Raw genomic sequence first — 19802 nt, forward strand, 5'->3', positions numbered from 1 at the left:
AGAATGGAGAAAGAACCGAGAAATAGTGTGTGTGGTATGCAATATTATCTCATGGAGTGTTTACAGCTTTGCAACTGGTGCCCTTCAGATGTAGTTGTGTGTGATGGGACTTTTTCTGAGAGCTCTGAGTGAATAATGCAATTGCTCATGAGACTTCCACAGAGAATTCATGCTTTACTCATGGCAGAGTGTTGATTTTGTGGGTAAGATCCATGCAATTAACCATCGCCATGTGATTGTGTCATTAGCATATATAAAATGTCCTATCATTAACAGCCTTGCTCAAGTCTTGCAAACTGAGGGCCATGGCATGCTTGATTAAATTAATCTATCTCCTGTTGGGTCTGCTGTCTTCTGCTGCCTTCAGCTTTTCCTACCATTATTGTCTTTTCCAGTGAGTTATGTCTTCTCATAATTTGACCAAAGTATGATAGCCTCAGTTTAGTCATTTTAACTTCTAGCTTGATTTGATCTTGAACCCATTTATTTGTATTTTAGGCAACCCACAGTATCTGTAAAACTCTCCTCCAACACTTTCTTCCTAACAGCTTTCTTCATTGTCCAATTTTCACACCCACACATAGTAATGTGGATTCCTATGGTATGAATTATCATGATCTTGGTCACCAGAGACACAACCTTACACCTAAGGATCTTTTATAGGTCTTTCATGGCTGCCCTTCCCAGTCTCAATCTCCTTCTGATTTCTTGGTTGCAGTCTCCCTTTTGGCTGATGATTGAACCAATGAATAGACAATCCTTAACAATTTCAATTTCTTCATCATCAACCTTAAAGCTGTGCCGTTCTCCAGTAGTCATTACCTTTGTCGTCTTGATGTTTCACGGCAATCCTGCTTTGGCACTTTCTGCTTTAACCTTCATCAGTAGTCATTTCAAGCCTCCATTATCCTCTGCCAGTAATGTGGTGTCATCTGTGTATCTCAAATTGTTCATGTTCCTGCTCCCGATTTTCACTCCACCTTCATCTAAATCTAATCCAATTTTCATTATATGTTCTGTATACAGAGATAAAACACAGAGATAAAATACATCCTTGTCTCACTCCTTTTCCACTTGGAAACCATTCTGTTGCTTCATATTCTGTCCTAACAGTAGCTTGTTGTCCAGAGTATAGGTTGCACATCAGTCAGATATTGTGGCACACACATTTCTTTTAAAACCAACCATAACTTTCATGATCCACACAGTCCAAAGCTTTGCTCAAATCTATGAAACACAAGCCGATTTTCTTCTGAAATTCTCTTCTATGCTCCAGTGATCAATGTAAGTTTGCAATATTATCTCTAGTGCCTCTTCTTTTTCTGAATCCAGCTTGAGTACCTGGTATTTCTCATTCCATATATGGTAATAGTCTTTGTTGTAAGATTATGAGCATTACTTTACTTGCGTGAGAAATGAATGCGATTGTCCAATAGTTGTTGCAGTCTTTGACGTCTCCTTTTTTTGGACTTGGAATGTAGATTGAGCATTTCCAGTCTGTGGGCCATTGTTTCCCCCCCCATATTTGTTGGCATATTCATGTTCAAATTTCTTGTGCTGGTCATTGACTGTAATAAAGACTATCTATCTATCTATCTATCTATCTATCTATCTATCTATCTATCTATCTATCTATCTATCTATCTAGTTCAAATTTCAAATTTAGTAATGCAGTCAACTGACCAATCACATGCCAACCTATTGAAATGTCCAGACTCAATAGTTTTGCACTGCAGAATCACAAACTGCCCATACAAATAAAGGTGTAAGATCAATAAAAACAACCCCTAATTAAAATTATCACCTTAACATTTAACAATTGTAAAATATTTTAATGATAATTCTCTAATAAAGTCTGCGTGTTTTAATAGCAACAGTGCAGAACTTGGCAGTTTGGAGCCTAAGCTGAGGTTCTTCTCCTAATAGGAGCTTCTTTGCCAAAAGCTCAACTGACTCTTCAGGGAATTTACCAGGCAAGGGGGAAATAAGCTTTGATCTAACTTTGCAGTAGAATGGGCAAGATATCAGTGCATGTTGGATGGTTTCAGTGTCCACTGTCCCACCTCTCTGATCTAGGGATCTTCTTATATTTCCCTTCTAAAACAGCCGATGGTAGGGCCTGACATCTGGCTAGGGTAAAGTCCTTCCTATAACTAATAGGCTTGAGATGAGAAAAATAAGCCACAGGTGAAACTAAGTATCTAGACTTATCAAGTACTAGGAAAAATGGTGATTTTCTGAGGTCTGTCTGGTGTTCAATGTCTTCCACCCTTTGCTTTAAGTAACTTGATGGCTAACAGGGTAGGTGGAGAAAGACCCAGGCAGGCCATTTTATTAAGGACCATCTTTAGCCTTGTTGACTGGAACTTATTCTGTAGAAGCAGGGGTAGTAGACCTTGAGGGTTAAGATTTAATTTAATAATGGAAGCAATACAAACCCTTGCCTCCACCCTCACCAGTCCTGCCTCCAGTCTAGCAATAGCATTTGATACACAACGAGGTAAATGGAGGGCTGCTCTCAAAAATTTAGATTGAACCAGCTCCAGTGGGACAAAGGTAGATGAAGGTGGCCCAAGTACAGTCCCTTATGTCAGTTGTGCCAGTGTTTTCACTTGATAAAGCTTACTAGTGGCTGGAAAGTAATGCCCTCCCTTAGTTCTTGAAAATGTAATGATGTTTAAGGCAGATTTTTGCCCTTTCTCTGCTGCATAATCACTGTGAGCTTTTCTAGAACCAGAGGCTTGTAAGACTACTCCTAAGTATTTAAACTTGAGTACCTGGTCTATTTTGTGGCCAATGCTCCATGTTTTTACTTTAGGGCGCTCACTAAAGGCCATAACTTTGGTCTTTGAGTAATTAATGTCTAGTCGTTCAACGGAACAGTATTGCAATAGCCTCTGCATGGCTCTTTTAAGGCCCACCGGGGTCCTGGATAGCAGGACCGCATGGTCAGCATACAGTAAGACAGAGATATCATGTTGGGCTGGTTTTGGAGGGTGTAAAGCGGGGTCTTTTAAGTTGCTAACTAAGTTGTTGATGTAGTAATTAAACAGCTTAGGAGCCAGAATGCAGCCCTGCTTCACTCCTTTGTAGGTGTTTACAACTCTTGAAAGATGCCCTTGTCTGCTGCATCTGACCTGAAGGGTGGTGTTATCATACTGAGTATGAATCAAGTATAGAAGCCTTCGATCTATAGAAGAGCATTCTAACATTTCCCAGAGTAAGTTTCTAGAAATAGAGTCAAATGCAGCTTCAAGGTCTACAAAGGCTGCGTACAAAGCTGTTGGACCCTTAGAAGAATATTTTTCAATTAAATGTTGTAAAATCAGGCAGTGGTCTAAAGTAGACCTGCCCTCTCTAAAGCCTCCTTGTTTGTCGACAATAATGTCCTCTTGATCTAGCCAGTTGGTAAATTTGTTGTGAAGGTGCTTGGCATACAATTTACTAATAATGCTGAGGAGACTAATAGGCCTATAGTTCCTTTCTTAAAAAATGGCACCACAATCACCCTGCCCCAGTCCTTTGGCATATGTCCAGTCTTATCTATATAGGTGAAAAACTAGGCCAGGAAAGGAACCCACCAGTCTTTGTTGTTCTTCAAAAGTTCGGGTGGAATAAAATCAGCACCTAGGGCTTTCCCTAGTCTAAGTTGGTCAATCAAGGATTCAGCCTCCCTTAAGGAGACAGGGGACCATACGGGCAGGTCCTCTATCCTATCGAAGGAGGGGGCCAGAGAAGAATCCTTATACATATCCTGAAAGTAAGTTGCCCATATAGCTAGAGATATGTGTGAATATAAGGGAGATAGCTCCTTAGATGAGTATTTGTTGGCATATTCATGTTAAGATTGTGATGGACTCCATTTCTGTGGCCTGAAATGGCTGTATTGATATCCTGCCTACTAATGATTTGTTTCTCCGAGTTGCTTTGAGCGTAGCTTTCACTTTACTTTCTAAAACTTCAGGTTCTTCTTGAAGGAATCTGTTGTCCTTTCATCTCTTCAGTGTATTGTTCCCATCTTTTGTTTATTTTGTCCTTTTCAGTCAATGTATCCCCATGTTGATCTTTCAGCATGCCTAACCATACTTTAAATTTCCCTTTGATTTCTTGGATTTTGTGGAACAGATCTCATGTTCTTCCTTTTTTTGCTGGTCTATTTCTTTACAATGGTTGTTGTAATAGTTCTCTTTGTCTCTATGTGCAAGTCACTGGAACATTGCATTGAGACTTCTGATTCTATTTCTGTTACCTTTTTACTTTTGCTTCTCATCTATCTTTAGCAATTTTAAGAGTCTCATTGGTCATCTATTGAGGCTTTTCATTTCTTTTGGCTACAGGAATAGTCTTTGAGCATTCTTCTTTGATAATATCTCTGGTTTCTTGCGGTTCACATTCACTTGAACTTAGTAATGCAAATCTGTTCTTTTCATGGTCTTTGAACTCTTCAGGAATGATGTTCAGATTGTATTTTGGCTCTATGAGGTCTCATGTTAGATTGTATTTTGGCTCTATTAGGTTTCATGTTTGCCTTGGTTGATGACCTCTATCGAGAACTATATAGGGAGAATGTGACCCTGCTAGATCTGCTGGATCTCTCAGTGGCCTTTGATACCATTGACCATAGTTTCCTGCTGAGCCGCCTCTCAGCACTGGATCTAAGGGGCACCATACTACAGTGGCTTGAGTCCTATCTGGTGTTTGTGGGGGTTAGTCTCAGAAGGTAGTGTTGAGGGACTCCTGCTCTGCCTCATGGCTGTTGACCTGTGGGGTTCTGTGGGGTTCCATCTTATCCCCCAAACTATTTAATATCTATATGAAGCCACTGGGAGAGGTCATCATGAGGTATGGGCTGCAATGTCACCAATATGCGGATCATACCTAACTCAGCCTTTCTTTTCCACCTAATTCTGAGGATGTCGTTGAGGTCCTGAACCAGTGCTTGGAGTTGGTAATGGGCTGGATGAGGGTGGACAAGCTGAAACTTAATCCTGACAAGACCGAGGTTCTCTGGGTTAGTAAAAAGGCAGACCAGGGACTTCAGATCTCTCATCTCAGGGATGGGGTTATACTCCACTTGAAAAGACAGGTTTATAGCTTGAGAGTGCTGCTTGACACAGTGTCCACCTTAGAAAACCAGGCGGCTGCTGTGGCTTGGAGTGAACTTTGTCTGTTCCTTGGCCAATCAGATCTAGCCACAGTGATCCATGCCTTGGTTACATCTAGACTGGACTATTGCAATGTGCTGTACTTGGGGCTACTCTTGAAGAGTGTTCAGAAGCTGCAGCTAGTGCAGAATGTTGCGGCTAGACTGTTGGTCGGGACCAGCTATCAGGAGCATATGTCCCCAGTACTATAGCAATTACACTGGGTACTGATCTACTGGCGAGCCCAATTTAAGATGCTGTTTTTGTCCTTTAAAGCCCTACATGGCTTGGGACTGGGGTATCTTCTCCCATATGTTCCTACCCAGGAATTAAGATTGTGGTGAGATGCCCTCCTGACTGTCCCACCAATTCAGGTTTCTCATTTGGTGGGTACATGAGAGATGGCCTTTTCTTTGGCAGCCCCACAACCTCCCCATGGAGGTATGCTTGGCCCCGCACTTTTGATTTTTAGGAGGCAGCTGAATATGGTGTTCTTTAGGACTGCATTTTGATTGATTTAGCTTCATTATTGGCAGTCCTAATTGGAGTTTTTAATCTCTGATTTTTATAGGTTTTATAATTGTTGTTTTTTATTGAGTTTTTATAATGTTTTTATATTGTAAGCCACCTTGAGTTCCACAAATATTTTATATAAATAAATGTTTACATTCTGCAAATGAGTGTACATCTGAGAATGGCCACATGAGGCAGTAGTGAACTCACCCTTAGAAATAATGCATGGTTCTAAGCAATCTTGCTGAAGATGAGGAAATCAGGGGAACCTCCTGATGAACCTTCAGTTCCACAGAAGAAAGGCAGGGTACAAATAAATAAAAGTACATTAGCTAGGACTCAAGGTATTAATTATTTACATACAATACAACTGTGGACCCAAACATGAGGGAAAGGACAATTGGGCTTCTGCCAGCAGTAACTAGTCCAAGGATCGCTTGAAGGTGGCACCATCTCCAGGGAAACCCCAGCCATTGGCTTGAGAAGAATCAGCTGTAGGAACCTGAATACTTCTTCTGTGCCAAAATGAGTACTCCATCTGCCAGTGCCCAGGGACTACAGATGTGAGAAGGACAAGTTACTGAACAGAGGGTTTTTTGTTATTGTTTAGTATATTATTAAATCCATAATGTAGTAATAATCCATAATAGTTGTCTGTAAGATTATGCATGCAGTAAAGAAAATGGATAGAAAGAGCTTTTTCTATAACACTAGAACCCAGAGACACCCAGTGAAGTCGATGGGCAATAGTTTCAGGATGGACAAAAGGAAGCAACTTCTTTACTCCTTGAGTAATTTAATTGTGGCATTCACTGCCAGTTAACATGCAGATGGATTTTGTGGAGGTTAGGTCTAGCCATAAAGCTTCTAAACATGGTGACAAAAGGGAGCCTCCATATTCAGAAGTAATAATTCTCTGAATACCACTGCTGGGAGGCAATATCAGGGAAAGATAGGGGAACAAATAGGCCTTCAGGCCTTGTTTATTGGCCCTCCAGAGCAATTGGTTGCCCATTTTGTGAAAAAGGATGCTAGACAAGTTGGATCCTAGTCTGATCCAGCAAGGCTCTAATGTTCTTAACCCATTGCTTTGTAAGATGCCTTAAAGATCACTTGATTGAAATGGTAGGTATACACCCGTATAATAAATAAAACATCCAGAAGTATTTTTTTTCTTAATTCATTGTGCGCTTTCAGATAAGCATGCAGTAGTAAGATGTTCACCGTTTAGTGTAGTATTGGTGATAAGGAGAGTCCCAAATAAAAGACCAGCTCCCTTAACACCAGTATTGGTTGATTTAGATGAGCTTAAGGGTCAAACCAAACCTTCTGTAACTCTCAGAGACAGCTGGGGTGGGCAGGTGGGCTGGAGGTCAGTTTTGATGAGCGGGAAGGGTTAAATCCACCTGCTATTATTTTCTTTGTATATGACTGCAACTTTGATCATGTAAATGTTTTCCCATGCACTCAACTTCTATGCTGATGAGGTTTTACCGCTGCAGACTCTCTCAGCCTCACTTCCCCATCCATAAAATATTTTGGCTAACCGTTGTCACAGGGCAGCCAGAAGATAATATCAAAGAAGTGTTTGTCCAGTGCTATGTGTGTGGCAGCTATTTTTCTTTCACCATGCAACTATAGTGGAGTTCCTTGCCCTCTCATAACAGTCAACAGGCACAGATGCCATTGAACTGTCAGGCACATATTTAGCTGAAGGCCACTGCAGAACAGGTGTTTGCTTTAGTGCTTCAAGAGGGTTGGAACGTGAGTCCATTCGTATCCTGAAACCTCTGCCATGTTTCTCAAACTTGCTTGAAACAGGAAAAGTTGCTGTATGTGTGTGCATATCTTAGACAGTGTCAAATGTCAGTTTAAAATGTCATTTTGAAAGGAGCAGAGTTAATGGGAAAGCCTTTAACCTCTGTGTTGAAATGTGGCTTTAGTCCTGAATGTATGTTTCTCAAGAGCACATCTGTCAATTGTCAGGAGTGCATACCCCAAGAGAAAGACCATTTGAAAAGTCTTGGCTCGGTGCAGTTCTGGGATGAGAAGAGCAACAGGTATTTCAAGTTCAAGGGCAAAAGCTTAATGCTCACATGGCCAGATTTGCCCCAGAATCAACACTGAGGAACCAATACTGGAATATAGCTGAAGCGATTGGTACACTGCTTAGAAGATGGGAAATCTGTTGTAGGAAATCTGTTGTGGGGTACAGAAGCAGCTTCCATGTGCTAGGCTCTGTAGTGAGCCCTATGGAAAAAATGTTGTATAATTTTTATACTCAGTATAACAGGGATGTTACCTGTTTGCACCATTAATAAACCCTGTTTGATTGTGTTACAGCTGTGAAAGATTGTGTATTCTTTACTTTTCAGCATATGTTCACATGTGATGTGGATTCAGTGGCTCAAATGACTGAAGTTCATTGCAATACCAAAGTGGTTCAGCAAGGTAAGGTTAAATATAAAATGGAAAGTTGGATAAATGAATGGTAGGAAATGCATCCGAAATGGGACTTTGTTGAAGTGAAGTTTGTGATGGTACGCAAATTAAAGGAAAGACAAATAGGGAAATGACAGGTTTTGTCAAGCTAACTGAAGTCAATAAACTGTTGTGAATTTTGTTATCTAAAAATATCTTGCAGTTTTCACTGAAGACATTACTGATAAGACATGACCACCTGGCCTGTAGAATTGAAATAAATTTGCCCTTCAGTTTGACCAGGTAAAGCCAAAAGAATTGTTCTGTTAGCTGCAAAATACCTTAACTTTCATATTAGATCGGCTTTGTTTATGACAAAAGGCCATCTCAATGTATTATATTTCTTGCACTGGGCTGGTAGCCCATATTCATCTCATGGGATCATACATTCTACGAAAAGCTGGATCTCCTTTAGGTGAAATAAATGAGTATTGCATGTTTAATGCAGAGGAAGAGCAATCTCATCCACATGTTATCTAAATGGGGCAAGTGATAAAGTATAGAGGGTAAGATTCATAATAATATGAATGGGTAGGGGGATGAAATGGTGAAAAAGCACAATAAACCCAATTGTCTTGCTCCTTGGTTGTTATAGAGATAAATGCTTTGGAGTTTGTTGGCCCATTTCCTTGCATCTTACTCAGCTTGTAACAACTGCCAGGTTAGGACTAGGACATGACACGAGGTAACATAGCGTCGGCAATTCATACTGCATTGAAACAAGTTCAGCTTAATTTAAGGTTTAATACAATGTATATTTATTGCAAACAATACAATATACAAAAAGGTAAGTTTAAAAAGAGAACCAAAGGGTTTTGCAGGGAAGAAAAGACAAAAAAAAAACTTAATTAAAACTGATTTTTTTAAAAGGACAAGTCTTTTTTAAGTTACAGGAATACTTTTAAAAGATCTGCTTTTTATACAGAAATAGAAAAGATATATTATAAGAGTGCTTTAAGATTTTCTTCTACTGAATTCCCTACAAAAAAAACCTGTTAACAAATATACTTTTAAATAAAAAAAGTTGGCTGTCTTTCAAAAAAAGCAGTCCTTAACTGTTCAGCCCCAGCTTCACCGCTGTTGGTTTCCTCATAACCTTCTCCCTGTCAAATATTATCAAAAGGAGGAAAGTTCGCAGAGCACACTGGGAGCTAGCCATCAAACACGGAGGCTCGGAGGCTTCTGCTTATTTCCATTGTGCTTTTGAGGGACTAATAGAAGCCCCTTTGGACATGTCAAATCCTATGGAAAAGGAGGCCGCTTGCCCAGCAGCAGTGCTTGGGGGTCAGCCTCCGCAGTTGTTTTAGGGTTGCTATTGTTTTGGGACAAATCAAGGCCTACACATAATACAGAATGAGAGGACAGGATCTTGAGTGTGGACTGTACCATACCAGGCTGTCAAGGATGGGACTGGAATGTCATTTTTCAATGCTGTCTTGTGTAAAAACTCCCTGCAAGTTAAACACACATACTCGTACAGAGCCCTTTAAGGGGTGTTTTTCCTACTGGCATGGCGCTCCCCAGTTTGGACTCTTAAATAATACCATCTATTCTACCATTTCAAGACTCTGCCACCTCATTCTGCTCCATGCACAGACCAGGCCTGATTCATGTTTCTGGAAGAACTGAGGCAGGAAACAAGGCAAATGACTCAGTGATACACTACATTTGCAATCATTTGTTTGTACAATGAGAGAGAAATTTTTTAGTTTATTCTTAAAGAGAAAGAAACAACAAGAGGAAGCCGACATATGTGTACAAACCTAAAACACATTCCAAAGGAATAAAATAATAATAAAAATATGAAAAAGGAAGGAGATAGATAAATAAAAGGAGTTATTGATTTAAACCATAATTTAACTATTAGGTACCATATACCCTCTGAGTAAGGCTCTGGCATTTCTGCTTACATTAATGTGGAAGGGAAATATGAAAGGAAAACTCTTGATTAAAAACCTCTTTTTTCACAATATATATATATATTTTAAAAACCCCAATGTGATGGCATCATAAGTGAACCTTGCTAAAGCTGATATTCCCCTGCCTCTTTTTAAAGAAAACACACATAGAAGTACAAAGAGGCTCACTGAAGGTGTAATCTGTTCCCTATAAAATTTGAAAGAAAATGGGAAGGAGTTTGGACTATAGGCACCTGTTTCGCGGATGGGGTCCAGTGTTGGAAGATTAGGGAGGGGACTTAAGGCAGAGCATGCTGGCATTTTGCTGATGCTGGTTGTTGCAACCAAAGCATCAGACAGACCTCAAAAATGGAAGACATCTTTCTTCAGAATCCTATTGTTTTCCCTTGGCACCGAGAAAGGGCATTTTGCAGGCCTCTTTAAGGGCTATCACTGAGCTGCCCTTCAGGCATTTACATTACTTTAAGGCTTAAGGTGGTTTTTGTTCCCTTAATGATTTCCCCCCTCCAAACAACTTTTGCTTCCAAGCTAGAAAAATAAAGTCTCTTTCCAAATCCCCCTTGTCACATTGTGCAACTGACCACAAGTTAGTGTAGGAAAAAATGGTTTTGCTTTTGACTTAATGCACACATTTTCGCTTTCTACAAGCAAAAGACAATTAACTGTACACAAATACCTCTGACCACAAGGGAAAAGGCTAAGGCATACCATTCGGCTAAGTGTTGTTTAAGTATTGACAGAAGAAAGCATTATTTTAAAAAGTTTCTCTAAAAACAAGTAAAGTACATATAAATCCCCTCAAAATGGTAACAAATCATACACAGTACATACTAAAAATATTTAAAATAGAGAATATTCCTCACAGAGGAATACTTTGAGTTTTGTAAAAAAAAAAAAAGTTCATTTCCCGTTTTTAGTCATTGTTAAAAATAATTACCAAGTCCATGCCTAGGCAAACTAAGTCAGGTGTTTGAATAACAAAATCATCTTCAAATTAAAGTTTTAAGTCCATTGTTTGCTTACTGAGGGGAAAAAATGGTCTGGCTACTTTCAGAAAGATGCTATAATGCACAAGGCATTCTGGGATTTTTTTTCCATTCACTTTTAGCTTAAATGTCTTTTGTAAGTCTGAGGAAGTCTAACCATCTCTGAAAGCCTTATGGCCTTGTGAGTTGTGTGTAGACAGGCTGTTCCCAGTGTTGTGGGCTGTGGGTCTGAGGAATGGAAGGCACCCCTGTCGTGTCTGCAATCGGTGTGTACATTGGCCTCTGGGTGGGGTTCATGTAGGTGAATGTTGAGTAGAGGCTGGAACTCTGGCCGGCTGCGTGACTGTAGTAGGAGTTGGAGCTCTGGTGGTCGGTGTAGTCATACTGGGAGCGAGTGATAGTGGGGTAGGAAGAACTGTAGTGCTGGAGGTTGAAGGAGGTATAGCTGATCTGCTGAGGAGAATGCTGCTGCTGCTCAGTGTAATGGCTGGGACTGAGCTGCTCGGTCTTGATGTGTGTCCTCTGCTGAGGCTGCCCCTGTTCGCTACTCAGGGTGGTTAGTGTATGCTGCTGTTGCTGCGGTGCTTGCTGCTGAGCTTGGGACGGTGGCTGCTGAGAGGGTGGCTGTTGCTTAGACATCCAGACGTGACCAGTACCTGCTGGTGTAGCCGTTGTGCTGCTGATTCCATAGCTGCCGGTATAAGTGACTTGGCCTGGTTGGCCATGGGTGACTGGAGCGCCTGGGTGGCCATTGGGAGGGAGATACTGGTCAAACTCATTGACATCAAAGGTCTCAATGTTTGAGATGACGTCACTGCTGAGCTCACCAATGTCCACGTCTCGGAAGTCGATGTGGGGTGGCTGCCTCCCTCCTTCTGGCAGGGGGCGTCCTTCTCGCTTCAGGTCTTGCTTTCCAGGCTGGACATCTGTTTTAGGGGTTGTAGGAGGGGTAGGCGGCCCTTGAGATTGGCCTGTAAGAAATAAGGAAACAACAGATGTTACAACATGTGAGCCACCTCTCAAATTATACATGAGCCATACCGGAATCAATTTTTTTTCTGCACTGATATAGGTATCAACAGAGTGCCATAAAGCCCTGGAAATCTAAAGGCGGCCATTTTTATTACGCAGGAGGTGTTGTATCACAGTGATAATTTAGTTAATGGTTAACTGTTCTGGTGGTGTATGAAAAGAGAGGACGGAAGGCTGACCATAAGAATGACAAAGGTTTCATGGCCCTAATCAGTTGTGTTACAGAGCCCAAGGGAGATGAGTTTCTAATCCAAAGGAGAAAGGGTTCGTCTGAAATAATTACTTTGGCAATTTGGTTTTCTGAGCAGTGAAAAACAGTTGGCTGAAATTGCCTTAGACAAAGAGTCTTTTGGATGTACCCTGTGTAAATGATGCAGTGCAGTCAATATTGTCTGCGACAATTTGTTTCCCATGTGACTTTCCATGGCTGCAATGGACAAAGATTTTTGGAGACATGCATGGTACATATGCGCCTACAGCTGTCCATTTCATATGTTATCATTTCTCTGCACTGTAAAGATAGCTGTACTATAGGTCTGCCAATAGATTGCTCATTGTGCTGAATCACAAAGCCATTTCTTGGTGTTTGTATAGAAGCATCTTCATTTGTCTGTAGAAGCAGATGCACACTTACCAGAATGTTCCCCAGGGGAGTGCACTTCACTCATGCTGGACGAAGACTGGGGAGAATCTGCCTGCAGGGCCTTGAAGATGGCATTAGGAGAGATGTGGGTTTGCTCAGAGCCTTCCTCCTGCTCCGCCTGCCCATTCTTGACGGATTTTCTTCTCCGGGGCTGGTACTTGTAGTCTGGATGGTCTTTTTTGTGCTGCACCCGAAGCCTCTCAGCCTCCTCCACAAACGGGCGTTTCTCGCTCTCATTCAGCAACCTGAGCAAGAGAGAGGGACCAGCGGTTACTTCCAGTGATGTTTATACCCAAAGCAGAGATTGCCAGAATGCACAGCTTTCGGCCAGATTTCCATTCTGCAGCTGACAGCCAGCCCTCTCCCAGGCAGCCACGGGAGGCTGATAAATAGTACAAAAGTAGCTCCTGGCCACACACAAAGAGCTGGGCAAACATGCAAGCGTGACATTATACCTGAGGCCATAACAACATCAGCACTGGGTGATGCAGTCATTAGCTATCCAGTTATCCAGACGTTCCCCTACCATCTAGAGCCAGTCTGGGCCCTTCCCCTGGGACCTCTAAGCATTGCCACAGAAAGGATATGCCCCCCCCCCCCAACTGTGTCCCTCTTCTCGCTTTTCTGCATAGGTCCCTCTTAATCTCTAATGCTGCTTATGGCCCCATCTAGACCTCCACTGCCCGCCCCCAAAGGATTGGCCCAACAACCCCTAACAGAAAAGAGCCAGTGCGGAGACTCCTTCATCCCTCTTTCCCCCAATCTGGTTGGAATGGTTGGGTCCCTCCAGACACATGCATAGGGATTCAAGAAGGGATTCCCTAAGTAACACTTTGGATGCCTCCAAATTGTCCAGAGTCCTCACAAAACAAAAACCAACCGGAATCTCTCTCTCTGCCCCCCGCCCCCAACAGTCACAAGCTTATGTACTGGCCAGGTGACTCATTTTCTCTCTCTTTCCCCCTCCCCTGCTTTCTACTGCCTACCATCACTCAGCCCCAACCTTTGCCAACTTATACCCAGCCCGCAGCCATCACACCGAAGAGGCTGTTGACGTTGCCCTAGAGCAGGCTGTAGCCTGCATCAGGATTCCCGTCTCTCAAGAAAGGAGGAAAGGTTCCCTGAGCATGTGCAGCGCGCCTTTTGCGGGAACCGCGTCCTCATCGCTGGGGACGGCAAGCTTGATCTCGAAACAGCTTTTAAAAAAAGAGAGATGCAGCCTTGCCAACACACTCCTCGCGGGCGAAGCCGTTCCTCAGAAACAAAGTCGCGTCTCCCCCCCCCTCCCAACTGGGAGTGCGGGCAGGGATTCTTCATGCGTCCAAACCCAGGGACACAAGATCGATCCCTCGAGCCTCCCCCAACCCTGCAGCCCCACGCTGGCTTATTCCCACTATGGGGGTTACCGCATGATGTATTCCCAGCGATGTATTAAGAGTTTGAAAACGCTATAAAAAAATACTGTTTGGCCCCTTTAGCTGTGAAGACGTCTTCCCACCATTTTTTTTAGCCGTGGCATCCAGAAACCCTTTCAAAGCGATGTTTTTTAATAACGTTTCCAAACTCTTAATACATCTCTTGGAATACATCATGCGGCAACCCCCTAGGGGCCGGCAGCACCCCGCTCCGGCTCGGGGCGCGGCCGGTCCTCCGGGCAGCCGCCGGCAAGGTTGGCGGCTGCCCAAGCCCTTCCCGGCGCGCGTCCCCCCCCCCCCGCCCAGCCCCGCCACCTTCTCCGCGGAGGTCCGCCCGAGGCCGAGCCCGAGGCGCCTTACCTCCAGAGCTTGCCCAGGGTCTTGCTGAGCTCGGCGTTGTGCAGGTGCGGGTACTGGTCGGCCAGCTTCCTGCGGGCGGCCTGCGCCCACACCATGAAGGCGTTCATGGGGCGCTTGACGTGGGGCTTGTTCTTGCTGGAGCCGTTCACCCGCACGGGCATGGGCACCAGGGTCCAGTCGTAGCCCTTGAGCACCTGGCTGACGGCCTCGCGGATGCACACCGGGAACTTCTCCTCGTCGCTCTCCTTCTTCAGGTCCGCGTCGGCGGCGGGGAAGGTGTTCTCCTGCGGCCGGGTGTTCTCGGCGTCCGAGCCGGAGCCCGACGGGCAGGGCGAGCCGGCCGAGTCGTCCGACCCGCTCGGGCTGGGGGCGCCGGACAGGCACTTCTCCTGCTCCTCGGTCATCTTCAGGAAGGGGTCGAGGAGATTCATGCGAGAAAAGCGGCAAAGCAGAGGCGGGGGGCCGGGGGGAGGGCGACGAAGACGGAGGAGAGGAAGGCACCGGGGGAGAGGAAGGCGGGGAGGGCTTCAAAATCAAGCCGGGGGTGGGGTGGGGTGGGGGGGTTGTCTCTTAAAACAGCATTGAAAAGCGAGCAAGGCGACCAAAAAGTTTGCAAAAAGTTTGCAAAAGTTTGGGAAAAGTTTGCAAAAGTTTGCAAAAGTTTGCGAAAAGTTTGCGAAAAGTTTGCGAAAAGTTTGGGGCTTGGTTCGCGGAGACTTGGGAGGGAGGGAGGGAGGGAGAGAGGGAGGGGGGAAAAACGTGGATCGCAGGCGCCTTGCAGAGCCGCCGCTGCAGTTTTTGCTCCCTCTCAAGAAACAGACATGTGGCCAGCTGCTCTCTTCGCGGATGGCCCAAGAGAAGTTGGCGAGCAGGGAAAAGAAGTCGGACGCGGACGGGTCCTTCTCCCCCTTTCAAAAGAAGAAGAAAAGTTCCGTCGGCTTTTTGGGTGGGTGGGTGCGTGGGGGGGGGGGATCTCGATTTCGAAGGCTCCCAAAACCACCTAGTCAATTTCGAGCTGAGCTTTCCTGACTCTCCCCCTGGATCTCTTTAATAAATACTCTCTACTTTAGAAACTCTCAGCCAATGGCAACCCGGCCCCTAGAGGGCTGGCACACAGCTGATTGGCTGAAAAGTTTTCAGGGGCAGGGAGGGGAGAAACGAGCGCAAATTTCAGTGTCGGGGAGGGAGGAGGAGGAGGAGGAGGAGGAGGAGGAGGAGGGGGGGGAGAAAAGGGAGAAAAGAAAGTTGGTCGCGCTGCTGAGCTTTGTACTTCCCAGCTCTTGTGATCTATGCCTCGAAGTAAATGTCTCCCTTCTGTTTCTGCGTATTGATCCAGGCAGGTTTCTGTTGCAGCTTTCAGAGCGAAGAAAGGCCCGGAATCTTTTCTAATAGATACGTCATCCCTGGTGAAACTAAACTGCAAAAAAAGAAAGAAAGAAAGAAAAAAAGACACACCCTGGCTCTTTACTGTGCCCCCCCGTCCCTCCCTCCGCTTTCAAGTCGGCGATCCTGTGACTCGCCTCTCCCGTGGGAGAGTTTTGTTTTGATTTTGCTCATCCTGATATTTTGTCCCGGCTTTTAAAGGGTCCAGGAAGACGGCAGTTTTGCATTTCCAGCGCTTTTGCCTGCGATCCACTGAACGGGAAAGAGGGAGGGTGGCTCTCTTTCAGCGCGCCCTCGTTTCCACCGAGTCTACGAAGTGACCGTCGGCATTTCAAAAGGCTGGAAAATCCCCTTTAAAAAAAATGGTTATCGCTGAAGTCCCGTACTTTGCATCTCAAGAACATCTGCCAACATCCCCCCCCCCCAATAAAGTTGATTCCCAACCTCAAATATGAAAACCTATTCTGTTTTGCTACAGGAGCAAATATGATCAAATTTCCCCTTTAAGCAGTTTCCGTTTAGAATTTGCGTGGATAATCTCAGCAGGGATATGGAGAGAGGCCTCTGGAGCAGGTCGACTCAGAAGTAAGACCCCCTTTTTATTCAGTGGGTCTTATTCTCACGAAACTATTTCTTAGGAAGTAACCATGCCGGCCTGTGGACTAAGTCCCAGAACTCAGGCTTAGGATCGGACTGCACACATTGCTGGGACCTGTAGAGATGGTAGTCAGTTGCACGATTGGGAGGGATAAACTCCTGTATAAAACCCACCTAAGCCCTCCTTCAGCGTAGTCTTTAAAACAAACAAACAAACAAACAAACAAAAAAAAAACAATAGACACCCTGAATTTACAAAATATTCCAAAGCTACAAATGCAAGTAGATGTAACCGAAATCTATTCCCTTCCCCCGATTTTTTCTGTTTCATCTCGGAGAACAATACATTTTCTTCTTCAAAGAGTCTGGCTTCGGGGCTGTCTATTGAAAGTGGTAAGTGCGAATGCTAATTCTATCGCTCTCGGATCTGTATATATGTATACACACACCTATCGCCTGAACAGTCGTTGCCAAAATCGCTTTTGATTTTTTTTGTTTTTTCAAGGTAAGAGAGAAGGCAAGTTTAGTGGTCGTGAAATCCAAGCAAAATTGCCCCGCGCTCCGAGAACTGCCAACCTCGAGGAGAAAGAAGGAGGCATACCTACTGGTGATTGATTAGTATTTTGATAATGACCGATCCATCTGGGGAGGCGTCCCTATTTCACTGGGGCATGGCTGCAGGCGCCTGTGTAGCTCGCGTCTCTGAGCAATTGGGACTGCCCTGCAGCCGTGGTCGCTTCTTGCACGCCAAACCCCTTTCGATCATTCGCTGTCGTGCTGTCTTGCCGGGGACAGACGCCTTTCCGCGGCTCTGCGTTACTTTCCGTGCGTTTCCCCCCCCCCCTCCACCCCATCTCGTCTCTTTCCTTGGAACTTTTGCAGTTCACTGCCGCCTAAATAAATCACCTTGACTGTGGGTGAGTGGTAATTCTTTCTTCTATCCAGAGGGGGCGCCACAGGCTCAGAAACTAGCGCGCTGTTTCAAGTTAGACATGTTAAGATGTTTAATTTCTTTTTTTTTTTTTTGAGAAGGGGAAAAAAAAAACCTAGGCGCCCCCCCCCTCTAACCCCCTCGCGCACACGCGCACATAGACTCCGAATTAGTCTCTGGCGAGGTGATCTATCAGCCTTCAGTCATTTTATGCTGTCCCCCAGGACCCAAGAGGGAATCGCTGGAAATCCAGCCTGCAGATGAAATGATTTCGGCCTCTATGAAACTGATAAAGAGATCAGATTGTTTCCCGCTGAAACTGTAGTTGTCGTTGGTTTCATTTTTATTTTTATTTAAATAAAACATTTGGTTCATTGACTGGCAGAGCTCGGGAGAAGGCTGTTTCATCAGCTCTCCCTGCTCCTCGAGCGCTTCCCCCCCCCGTTGCCGTTTAGGGGACCCTGGCTGCCCCCCGGTCTTTTAAAACCTGACCCTTAGATTAGCCCCCAACCCCCCGCTCATCTAGGGAGAGCGAGGCAACAAGGAGAGCCAAGGAGCGCCGCTGTCTGAAAGCCCGTTCGGACCCTGCGATCCTATCTGCGGGAGGAAAGCGCATTGAACTGGGGGGTCGCTCGCTGCAACGCGCGCACGTGGGGGCGGCCTCGGTCCCGAAGGAGCCCTGCGGGGCTTCGCCCGGGCTGCCTCGGCAGCTGGACAGCAGCCCGGTCGCATCCTTTGCAAGCTCATCCGGAGTCAAGCCACACGGGGGTGGTGGGGTGGTGGAGTTGCCCCGTCCCGAAGCAATTGGGCCATTTACGCACGGGAGCGTTGGGTTTGGATTTGCCACTGTCTAGATGCGCGCTCTCCCCGTCCAAATGCCCCCAAACTCAACAATAAGCCCCCATGCAGAGTTTGGAGAACTCAGACGGGGGGGAAATGTGCACCGAGAGGCAAATCCGAGGCAAAACGGGCCGGGCTCGTCGGTCTGATCCGTGGCGGCGACCCTGCTCAACCAGGCGCCCCCGAACCGCACCGGCGGCCAGAGAGTCGCCTGGGGCGCTGGCTGAAAGCGAAGCCCTGCGCTGACTTGCCCGGCCTGAACGGGCCGGATCCTCTCCTTCTCCGACGGACGCCCCTCGGGGTCCTGAGCCCGGTTCCCATCGGGTATCGCCCTCTCGGTATTGCGCTCGTAGCTTTCCCGACGGAAGAAACCCTGCCTGAGCCTCAAATTCCCCTTCGGTTGGGAAGCAGACAAAACATTCAAACAAACAAACAAACAAACAAACAAAAAACAAACACATTTCTTTGCGCCTCTTGGGCGCCTAACCAATTCCTACAGGAATCTCCTGGGGGGTTTTTTTTGGTCCTTGAACGGCCTTGGGGGCTTTGTAAGTTCGATCAGAAACTGTACATGCGAAAATGCACTTTTTGTTTTTAAAAGGAGATGCGATTTGGGATATGTGATTCCCCCTCTTTTACCTCTGCTGCATTCCCAATTAAAGGCGGCATCCGATTAAATCTTCCGAAATAGCGCTGGAAGAGTGAAAAGATAATTGGGTGATTCACCTGGGGGGTGGGTGGGGGGGCTTAATGGAAAAAAAAAGGCAAAAATCGACGGGGGAATTAAAGTTTTACGGAAGATATTGTAGTCCGGTTCTTTGCAACGTTTAAAGGACACCCTGGGTCCTCCCAGCACCGTACAGACCCAAATTCACATTTCGAGCAGCGATCCGGAAAGGCGAGAATTCTTCTCCATCCCGTTGTATTCTTGGATGAATAACACTGCCCAGTTGATAGTTCTTTGAGTGTCATTGGAATTCGCTCCAGAAACCAGTTTGCTTAAACGTCTAGTGTGTGTGTGTGTGTGGGTTTTTTTTTTTTTTAAATTACCGTCCTCTGCTTAAAAACAAAACAAAAAAAAACCCGAGTGAATCGAACCGGGGCTTAGTCGGCGACGGTGAATAGCACCTACAGTTACAAACCCCTGGTTTTCTGCTAGGTGATCCAGAAACACAGGCGTTAGTCAAGCACATTTTCATTCGAAAAGACCTCCCCCCCACACACTTATTCCCCAGCATTTTTAAAATTAGGAAAATGGTTTTCAAAATACTTTGCAGTTAGATGGTATGCAGAATTTTTTTTAAAAAAGTTATCAGACAATAGCAACAGGTAAACTGGTCACCCGGTTTCGGGGTTTGTTTGCCCCCCCCCCCAATACGGTCGTCCTTCTGCAATGCCCGAGAATCATCTCAACCAGCTCCCTTTAAAAAATTCTCCCTCTTTTGAAGAGGAGTTTTATTTCCCAAAGGGCGAGTCCTGACATCCCAAAGGGGAGGGGGGCGCAGGGCTTGCCGCATCCGCGTTTAGAGGGCCTCCAGGTCGTGCTAATTCAGGTCAG

General features: G+C 45.2%; 1 protein-coding gene across 1 annotated transcript; it reads right to left on the reverse strand.

Moving 5' to 3' along the window:
• Nucleotides 1-11143: 11143 nt before the first annotated feature.
• On the reverse strand, nucleotides 11144-14931 carry SOX9 (SRY-box transcription factor 9). Its single transcript, XM_056861100.1, has 3 exons — nucleotides 14494-14931; nucleotides 12710-12963; nucleotides 11144-12014 (listed from the first exon to the last, which is right to left on the reverse strand). Exons 1-3 carry the CDS (start codon nucleotides 14922-14924, stop codon nucleotides 11215-11217), a joined length of 1485 nt encoding a protein of 494 aa, XP_056717078.1. The 5' UTR covers nucleotides 14925-14931; the 3' UTR covers nucleotides 11144-11214.
• Nucleotides 14932-19802: the final 4871 nt, after the last annotated feature.

The sequence above is a fragment of the Euleptes europaea genome, chromosome 1 (genome assembly GCF_029931775.1).
Source record: "Euleptes europaea isolate rEulEur1 chromosome 1, rEulEur1.hap1, whole genome shotgun sequence".
In the NCBI taxonomy this organism is placed as follows: domain Eukaryota; kingdom Metazoa; phylum Chordata; class Lepidosauria; order Squamata; family Sphaerodactylidae; genus Euleptes; species Euleptes europaea.